A 10,000-nucleotide genomic window follows, 5' to 3' on the forward strand; every position below is an offset into this window, starting at 1 on the left:
ACCAACTTACACACACACACACACACACACAGAGAGACATGGTTTTTAGAAGGAGATCTGTCCAACCAACTTACACACACACACACACAGAGAGACATGGTTTTTAGAAGATCTGTCTAACCAACACACACACACACACACACACACACACACACACACACACACACACACACACACACACACATATATAATAGTTTTTGTTGTTGTCACCTTTAGAAGGGTTTGAAAAATATATAAAAAAATAAAAAAAATAATGATTGATATATATAGTTATTATTATTATTATTATTATTGAGAGATATTTAACATGACAAAATAATAATAATAATAATAATGAAGTAGAAATGTATTGGAAAAAAAATATATGAAAATAAAATCGCATTCCTTGTCCAGTTTTATTATTTATATTTTTAAATTATTCAGGAGGAGGAGGAGGAGGATGAAGAAGAATAGAAGAATGAAGAGGAGGAGGAAGAGGAGGAGGTCAGGTTAAGTCAGGCAGAGGAGGAGGAGGAGGAAGAACAGAAGAATGAGGAGGAGGAGGTCATGTTAAGTTAGGCAGAGGAAGAAGAAGAGGAGGAGGAGGAGGAGGCTAAATTAAGTTAGGTTAGGTATAGAAGAATGAGGAGGAGGAGGAGGAGGAGGAGGAGGAGGAGGAGGAGGAGGAGGAGGAGGAGGAGGAGGAGGCGGAGGAGGAGGAGGAGGCTAGGTTAGGTATAGAATGAGGAGGAGGAGGCTAGATTAAGTTAGGTTAGGTATAGAATGAGGAAGAGGAGGAGGAGGAGGAGGAAGAAGAGAAAGGAGGAGGAGGAAGAAAAAGGTCAGGTCAGGTCACAGTTCAAATTTACAACCTTGCTGCCAGTGACCACCATCTGAATCTCTCTCTCACTGACAAAGGAGGAGAGGTCAGGTCAGGTCAGGTCACAGGTCAAGCAGTCTGTCTCTGGTAGTACATAACTTTTACTGACAAAGGAGGAGGAGGAAGAAAGAGGTCAGGTCACATCACACAAGCTAGGTCAGGTCACAGTTCAAATTTACAACCTTGCCACTGACCACAATCTGAAGGGCTCTCTCTCTTTCTCTCTCTCACTGACAAAGGAAGAGATGAGGTCAGGTGAGGTCACAGGTCAAGCAGTCTGTCTCTGGTAGTACATAACTCTCACTGACAAAGGAGGAGGGGGAGAGAGAGGATAGGTGAGGTCAGGTCAGGTCACAGGTCAAGCAGTCTGTCTCTGGTAGTACATAACTCTCACTGACAAAGGAGGAGGGGGAGGGGAGGATAGGTGAGGTCAGGTCAGGTCACAGGTCAAGCAGTCTGTCTCTGGTAGTACATAACTCTTAATGACAAAGGAGGAGGGGGAGGAGAGGTCAGGTCAGGTCAGGTCACAGGTCAAGCCGTCTGTCTCTGGTAGTACATGAACATCTGGAACACAAAGAGAGTCTCGTCTAACCCGATCTCCGCGTCAAAGAGCCGGTCTTGTGTTGCTGTGACCTTCTCCACCTGCTGGACCTCCCCTTCCGTCAGCATCTCCTCCACCTCCCGCACCTGCTCCTCCGTCCCTCCACTCTGCCGCAGGTTCTCCACAATCGACTCCACTCTCGTACGCTTGTCGAGAAGCCTTGCGTTGTCCACCTGAGTTGCCTCGCGCTCCACCATGAGATTGTATAGGGTCTTGTATATCCACTCCACGCACATCCGCACCACCCCCTCCGTATCCACGTGGAAGAGATAGGTTATTTTGTTAGCGGGTGACGGAGTGAGCGACTTCCGTACCTCGTGGATGAGCAGGAGGCGGTGTTGAGCCAAGCGGAAGGTTAGCAAGTTGGCGTCCTTTTTGCTAATCATTGCCACATCCGCCACCTGGTCCTGTTCCATCATTCCGTGGGTGTGGATCAGGCGGAAGACTCGTGCGGCCTTCCCCCCGAGGCGCTCCTGTACGATCTGGTGGACTAGGGTATGCGTGAGGGTGTTGAACGCAGCGCCGATCTGAACCTGGTACTGCCCGCCACCAACATCTCCGTACCTTCGAATACAGCCCCCGCTCTCCTCCTCTAGGACCCTGAGGTACTGCTCCAGGTACTTCAGGTCCTTTAGGGTGTCGCGGAGCTCGGCTAGGGTGACCGGGTTGAGCGTGACGGCCCAGGGATCGCTCTTGAGGTAGGAGAGTTTCAGGAGTGCGTTCAGACATTCGCCGGCGAGAGGGTCAACACGCCTTACGATGCTGTTCTTAATCTCTGCGTCCCTGTGGTGGTAAGGCGGTGTTAGTAGTAGTAGTAGTAGTAGTAGTAGTAGTAGTAGTAGTAGTAGTAGAAAATTTAATATATATGCAAAAAAATCTATATCAACAGCTGACGATCTCAACCCAAAGCCGCCAACCTGAACTCAAGGTGGAATCTGTCATAGTTGATCCGCCAGAAGACATCGGCGTCGGGGTGGGCGACCTTGGCGGATGAGGGGGCCGCGGCGGATGAAGTGGCGGCTCCGGCGGCGGCTGCGGCGGCCCGGACCTGAATCTCCTGCTGCAGTAACTTGAGATCGAGAAGGTCAGGTGGGAAGCTAGAGAGAGAGAGAGAGAGAGAGAGAGAGGATTATAGACAGAGAAAGAAAAAGAAGGATTAGAGAGAGAGAGAGAGAGGATTATAGACAGAGAAAGAAAAAGAAGGATTAGAGAGAGAGAGAGGAAGAAAAAGAAGGATTAGAGAGAGAGAGAGGAAGAAAAAGAAGGATTAGAGAGAGAGAGAGGAAGAAAAAGAAGGATTAGAGAGAGAGAGAGGAAGAAAAAGAAGGATTAGAGAGAGAGAGAGGAAGAAAAAGAAGGATTAGAGAGAGAGAGAGAGAGGAAGAAAAAGAAGGATTAGAGAGAGAGAGAGAGGAAGAAAAAGAAGGATTAGAGAGAGAGAGAGGAAGAAAAAGAAGGATTAGAGAGAGAGAGAGAGAGAGAATTAGATTATTATTATTATAACATTTTTTCTTCCTCTCTCTCTCTCTCTCTCTCTCTCTCTCCTACCATCCCTTCCTCCTCCTCCTCCTCCTCCTCCTTTCTCTCCCTTCCCTCCTCTCTTTTCCTTCCTTCCTTCCTTCCTCCTCTCTCTCTCTCTCTCTCTCTTACAATCCCCTCCTCCTTCCCTTCCCTTCCCTCCCCCTCCTCCTCCTTTCTCTCCCTTCCTTCCCTCTTCTCTTCACTCCTCCTCCTCCTCCTCCTCCACCTCTTCCTCCTCCCCCTCACCTATAGAGCAGGTCTCCCGTGATGGACATAACAGGGATGGGCTGGCCGGTGTTCTGAGGGGCTGGACATCGCTGGAGAAACTGTCCCTCGATAAGACGCTGGAGCTGGTTACGCTGACTAATGTGGCGGGGCTCGGAGGTGCTGCTGGCGGTGCTGCTGGGCGCTGAGGAGGTGGAGGAGGTGAGTGGAGGTCCGTGGAGATGAATGGAGGTGAGATTAGGTTGAAATGAGGTGACTATTAGGAGGGAAATGACTTGAACTGAGGTGACTACTAGGAGTGAAATGACTTGAACTGAGGTGACTACTAGGAGTGAAATGACTTGAACTGAGGTGACTACTAGGAGGGAAATGACTTGAACTGAGGTGACTACTAGGAGTGAAATGACTTGAACTGAGGTGACTATTAGGAGTGAAATGACTTGAACTGAGGTGACTATTAGGAGTGAAATGACTTGAACTGAGGTGACTACTAGGAGTGAAATGACTTGAACTGAGGTGACTACTAGGAGTGAAATGACTTGAACTGAGGTGACTATTAGGAGTGAAATGAGTTGAACTGAGGTGACTATTAGGAGTGAAATGAGTTGAACTGAGGTGACTATTAGGAGTGAAATGACTTGAACTGAGGTGACTATTAGGAGTGAAATGACTTGAACTGAGGTGACTACTAGGAGTGAAATGACTTGGACTGAGGTGACTACTAGGAGTGAAATGACTTGAACTGAGGTGACTACTAGGAGTGAAATGACTTGAACTGAGGTGACTACTAGGAGTGAAATGACTTGAACTGAGGTGACTATTAGGAGTGAAGTGACTTGAACTGAGGTGACTATTAGGAGTGAAATGACTTGAACTGAGGTGACTATTAGGAGTGAAATGAGTTGACATGAGGTGACTATTAGGAGTGAAATGACTTGAACTGAGGTGACTATTAGGAGTGAAATGACTTGAACTGAGGTGACTACTAGGAGTGAAATGACTTGAACTGAGGTGACTACTAGGAGTGAAATGACTTGAACTGAGGTGACTACTAGGAGTGAAATGACTTGAACTGAGGTGACTACTAGGAGTGAAATGACTTGAACTGAGGTGACTACTAGGAGTGAAATGAGTTGAACTGAGGTGACTATTAGGAGTGAAATGAGTTGAACTGAGGTGACTACTAGGAGTGAAATGACTTGAACTGAGGTGACTACTAGGAGTGAAATGACTTGGACTGAGGTGACTACTAGGAGTGAAATGACTTGAACTGAGGTGACTATTAGGAGTGAAATGACTTGAACTGAGGTGACTATTAGGAGTGAAATGACTTGAACTGAGGTGACTATTAGGAGTGAAATGACTTGAACTGAGGTGACTACTAGGAGTGAAATGACTTGAACTGAGGTGACTATTAGGAGTGAAATGACTTGAACTGAGGTGACTACTAGGAGTGAAATGACTTGAACTGAGGTGACTACTAGGAGTGAAATGACTTGAACTGAGGTGACTACTAGGAGTGAAATGACTTGAACTGAGGTGACTACTAGGAGTGAAATGACTTGAACTGAGGTGACTATTAGGAGTGAAATGACTTGAACTGAGGTGACTACTAGGAGTGAAATGACTTGAACTGAGGTGACTACTAGGAGTGAAATGACTTGAACTGAGGTGACTACTAGGAGTGAAATGACTTGAACTGAGGTGACTACTAGGAGTGAAATGACTTGAACTGAGGTGACTACTAGGAGTGAAATGACTTGAACTGAGGTGACTATTAGGAGTGAAATGACTTGAACTGAGGTGACTACTAGGAGTGAAATGACTTGAACTGAGGTGACTACTAGGAGTGAAATGACTTGAACTGAGGTGACTACTAGGAGTGAAATGACTTGAACTGAGGTGACTATTAGGAGTGAAATGACGAACTGAGGTGACTACTAGGAGTGAAATGACTTGAACTGAGGTGACTACTAGGAGTGAAATGACTTGAACTGAGGTGACTATTAGGAGTGAAATGACTTGAACTGAGGTGACTACTAGGAGTGAAATGACTTGAACTGAGGTGACTACTAGGAGTGAAATGACTTGAACTGAGGTGACTATTAGGAGTGAAATGACTTGAACTGAGGTGACTACTAGGAGTGAAATGACTTGAACTGAGGTGACTATTAGGAGTGAAATGACTTGAACTGAGGTGACTACTAGGAGTGAAATGACTTGAACTGAGGTGACTACTAGGAGTGAAATGACTTGAACTGAGGTGACTATTAGGAGTGAAATGACTTGGACTAATGTGAAAAAATATATATACAAAGTTAGAATGAGATGATTTTTGAAGTGATGTGAAGTGAGTCTAATTACCATGACCTTACAAACTGACATGACACCATTTTATTTATTTATTTTATTTTTTTATTTTTTTTTGTTTTGTTTTATTGTGAAAAAAATATAGTCAATCTGATTTTTTTTTATATATATTGTTTGTGATTTTTCCTTTTTTCTTAAGGGGCAGCTGAGGAGGAGGAGGAGGAGGAGGAGGAGGAGGAGGAGGTCTCTCTCTCTCTCTCTCTCTCTCTCTCTCTCTGTTCCTTTTCCTCTCCCTAATCTCTTTTTTTCTTCCTATAACTCTCTCTCTCTCTCTCTCTCTCGCTCTCTCTGTCCTAATCCTCCCTCTCTCTCTCTCTCTCTCTCCTCCTCCTCCAGCTCACCGTTCTCCGCGGCCTCCATCAGCTTGAGGGCGGAGGTCACGATGATGTGGCTGGCGGCGGCCTGGCCCTCCTTCAGCACCACGTCCAAGGCCATCTCCGCCTCCTCGCCAAACTGCTCCCGGACAAGGTACACGTATCTGCCGGGGGAGGTTAGGTTAGGTTAGGTCGGGGGAACACTTGAAATGTTTATAGATGAACATAATTATATACAGTAGTTTTCCTATAAGTAAGTCACATATAGAATATTTTACTGCTTGCTGTTCTGCCGTCACCTTGGGAAGCGCAGTATGAGCAGCACCCTCTCATACAGCAGGGTGTAGGCCGGCACCCTGGGCCGCCACTCCTCCCAGGTGACCAGGTTGTGCTGGATCAGCACCGCCAGGGCCTGGGACACCTGCAACAATGGTGCTGGATTGGGGAATGTATACATTGCCATGAAGAGGAGGAGAGACAATATTGTGTTATAACATTTTTGGCAGTGACAGGGAGACTGTTTTAGCAGCCCTGGGCCGCTGCCATCACCCACGGCCTCGGCTACAGCAGACAGCAGTGTTCACACTCTTACCAACAGGGACTTTGCCTCTTGACCCCCTTAATTTTTGAAAGACAGGTGAATATACATGAGCCTCCTAACAAGGAGGCTTTGCCCCCCTCAACCCCCTGTGTTGCCATATTCTGTACCACTGGGCTGCCCTGGGCGGTGGGCCAGCCCACGGCTCACGGCGGCCAACACCTCGCAGCAGTGCCACACTCAGTGCTGGGTGCTTGGCCCCACTGACCTTCCTTAGGGGCTTTCCTTAGGGCTTTCTCTCAACCCATCTCTTCTCTCTCTGTTCCTTTTCCTCTCCCTAATCTCTTTTCTTCCTATAACTCTCTCCTTCCTCATTCTGTTCCAATCCTCCCTACCTCTTTTCCTCTCCTCCTGCTGCTCACTCCCCCCCCCCCCCTCACCTTGTCCTGGGCCAGGCGGGCGTGCAGGCAGATGACCCTCCCCCCCCCTCACCTTGTCCTGGGCCAGGCGGGCGTGCAGGCAGATGACCCTCCAACCCCTCACCTTGTCCTGGGCCAGGCGGGCGTGCAGGCAGATGACCCCCTCACCTTGTCCTGGGCCAGGCGGGCGGCAGGCAGATGACCCCCCTCACCATGTCCTGTTCCAGGCGGGCCTGAAGGCAGATCACCCTCCGACCCATCCCCTCGTCCTGGGCCAGGCGGGCGTGCAGGCTGATGACCCACCCCCCCCTCACCTTGTCCTGGGCCAGGCGGGCGTGCAGGCAGATGACCCCCTCACCTTGTCCTGGGCCAGGCGGGCGCAGGCAGATGACCCCCCCACACCTTGTCCTGGGCCTGGCGGGCGTGCAGGCTGATGACCCACCACCCCCTCACCTTGTCCTGGGCCAGGCGGGCGTGCAGGCAGATGACCCTCCCCCCCCTCACCTTGTCCTGGGCCAGGCGGGCGTGCAGGCAGATGACCTCCCCCTCACCTTGTCCTGGGCCAGGCGGGCGTGCAGGCAGATGACCCCCCTCACCTTGTCCTGGGCCAGGCGGGCGTGCAGGCAGATGACCCCCCTCACCTTGTCCTGGGCCAGGCGGGCGTGCAGGCAGATGACCTCCCCCTCACCTTGTCCTGGGCCAGGCGGGCGTGCAGGCAGATGACCCCCTCACCTTGTCCTGGGCCAGGCGGGTGCAGGCAGATGACCTCTCCCCCTCACCTTGTCCTGGGCCAGGCGGGCGTGCAGGCAGATGACCCCCCCTCACCTTGTCCTGGGCCAGGCGGGCGCAGGCAGATGACCCCCATCCCCTCACCTTGTCCTGGGCCAGGCGGGCGTGCAGGCAGATGACCCCCCTCACCTTGTCCTGGGCCAGGCGGGCGTGCAGGCAGATGACCTCCCCCTCACCTTGTCCTGGGCCAGGCGGGCGTGCAGGCAGATGACCCCCCTCACCTTGTCCTGGGCCAGGCGGGCGTGCAGGCAGATGACCCCCCTCACCTTGTCCTGGGCCAGGCGTGCAGGCAGATGACCCCCCCTCACCTTGTCCTGGGCCAGGCGGGCGTGCAGGCAGATGACCCCCTCACCTTGTCCTGGGCCAGGCGGGCGTGCAGGCAGATGACCCCCCTCACCGTGTGCTGGGCCAGGCGGGCGCAGGCAGATGACCCCCTCACCTTGTCCTGGGCCAGGCGGGCGTGCAGGCAGATGACCCCCTCACCTTGTCCTGGGCCAGGCGGGCGTGCAGGCAGATGACCTCCCCCTCACCTTGTCCTGGGCCAGGCGGGCGTGCAGGCAGATGACCCCCCTCACCTTGTCCTGGGCCAGGCGGGCGTGCAGGCAGATGACCCCCTCACCTTGTCCTGGGCCAGGCGGGCGTGCAGGCAGGTGACCCCCATCCCCTCACCTTGTCCTGGGCCAGGCGGGCGTGCAGGCAGATGACCCCCCCGCACCTTGTCCTGGGCCAGGCGGGCGTGCAGGCAGATGACCCCCATCCCCTCACCTTGTCCTGGGCCAGGCGGGCGTGCAGGCAGATGACCCTCCCCCCCCTCACCTTGTCCTGGGCCAGGCGGGCGTGCAGGCAGATGACCCCCCTCACCTTGGCCTGGGCCCGGCGGGCGTGCAGGCAGATGACCCCCAGCCCCTCACCTTGTCCTGGGCCAGGCGGGCGTGCAGGCAGAGGACCCTCCCCCCCCCTCACCTGGTCCTGGGCCAGGCGGGCGTGCAGGCAGATGACCCTCCCCCCCCTCACCTTGTCCTGGGCCAGGCGGGCGTGCAGGCAGATGACCCCCCCCCCCTCACCTTGTCCTGGGCCAGGCGGGCGTGCAGGCAGATGACCCTCAGGGGGTTGGCGCCCCGCTGGTACAGCACGGCGCCCACCTTCGCCACTATGTCGCCGAAATACTCCCGTAATATCTTGTCGCACACCTTCTGCTGCGAGTACGACATGGCGGAAGGCCTTGGCTATACTTCCTGAAGGCGGCGTGTCCCTGGGTGCTGTGTGGAGGGAGATAGGGCAGGAAATGTGGAGGCGGCCGAGGCGGAGACAGGATGTAAACAACGGCGGGCAGACATGTGTTGAGCTTGAACTTGAGCTCGATGGCGAAGTCTTTGTGACGGGCCACTGTATAGTTTTTTCACATTTCTTTATTATTTTCGTGTTTAATTTGTGTTTTTGGTGTAATTTTTAGGTCTTTTATGTATATTATAATGTCTAATTGCTTATTGACACTTTTTTCGATGTTTTCTTTTCTTATTTGGTATATTTTTTTATATATAATATTAATTCACCGTCTGAAAACTAATATATTGTTTGTTTACATTCAAGGAAAAACAAAGGAAGGAAGGAAGGAATAATATTGGCCCAGAAATTCCCAATGACAATGATGAGAGAGTGAAGATGCTGGTCAACTCTTGCATAAGGAAGTGGGACAGCATTGAGGTGAGTGAATTTGCTTGTTATTTCTCGTATAAGTTAGATAAGGATGAAAGAGTGAAGATGCGGGTTAACTCTTGCATTAGGGATTTGGACAGTATAGGGATGAAAGAGTGAAGATGCTGGTTAACTCTTGCATAAGGGATTTGGACAGTATAGGGATGAAAGAGTGAAGATGCTGGTTAACTCTTGCATAAGGGATTTGGACAGTATAGGGATGAAAGAGTGAAGATGCTGGTTAACTCTTGCATTAGGGATTTGGACAGTATAGGGATGAAAGAGTGAAGATGCTGGTTAACTCTTGCATAAGGGATGAGAGATTCGATATAGCCGGTGAACTGTTGCATAGGGAAACAGGGCAACACAGAGATGAGAGAATGAAGATGCTGGTGAACTCTTGCATAAGGGATTAAAGCGTGAAGATACTGACCAATTCTTGCATAAGGGATGAAAGATTCGGTATAGCCGGCGAACTCTTGCATAGGGAGATGGGACAGACCACAGAGACGAAAGAATGAAGATGCTGGTGAACTCTTGCATTAGGGATGAAAGAGTGAAGATACTGACCAACTCTTGCATAAGGGGTGAGAGATTCGATATAGCCAGTGAACTCTTGCATAGGGAAACAGGATAGCACAGGAATGAGAGAATGAAGATGCTGGTGAA

At 51.0% G+C, this 10,000-nt stretch overlaps 1 protein-coding gene and 1 long non-coding RNA gene across 2 annotated transcripts in view; one reads left to right on the top strand and one right to left on the bottom strand.

Annotated features, from left to right (window-relative positions):
- Positions 1-1,286: 1,286 nt before the first annotated feature.
- Positions 1,287-10,000, bottom strand: part of LOC126987127 (DNA-directed RNA polymerase III subunit RPC3-like) — an 8,756-nt gene continuing 42 nt past the window's right edge. Inside the window, exons 1-6 of the mRNA XM_050843848.1 lie at positions 8,701-10,000; positions 6,190-6,311; positions 5,918-6,054; positions 3,228-3,390; positions 2,378-2,557; positions 1,287-2,243 (exon numbers count right to left, since the gene is read on the bottom strand). The exon at positions 8,701-10,000 is cut by the window's right edge and continues 42 nt beyond it. Of these exons, the coding sequence (XP_050699805.1) occupies positions 1,391-2,243; positions 2,378-2,557; positions 3,228-3,390; positions 5,918-6,054; positions 6,190-6,311; positions 8,701-8,847 (1,602 nt within the window). The 5' untranslated portion in view covers positions 8,848-10,000 and the 3' untranslated portion in view covers positions 1,287-1,390. The remainder of the gene's footprint in view (positions 2,244-2,377; positions 2,558-3,227; positions 3,391-5,917; positions 6,055-6,189; positions 6,312-8,700) is intronic.
- LOC126987130 (uncharacterized) lies at positions 3,590-4,731 on the top strand. Its single transcript, XR_007740282.1, has 3 exons — positions 3,590-3,755; positions 4,053-4,151; positions 4,482-4,731. It is a non-coding gene; the product is annotated as an uncharacterized LOC126987130 (long non-coding RNA).

The sequence above is a fragment of the Eriocheir sinensis genome, chromosome 64, assembly GCF_024679095.1.
Source record: "Eriocheir sinensis breed Jianghai 21 chromosome 64, ASM2467909v1, whole genome shotgun sequence".
Classification (NCBI taxonomy): domain Eukaryota; kingdom Metazoa; phylum Arthropoda; class Malacostraca; order Decapoda; family Varunidae; genus Eriocheir; species Eriocheir sinensis.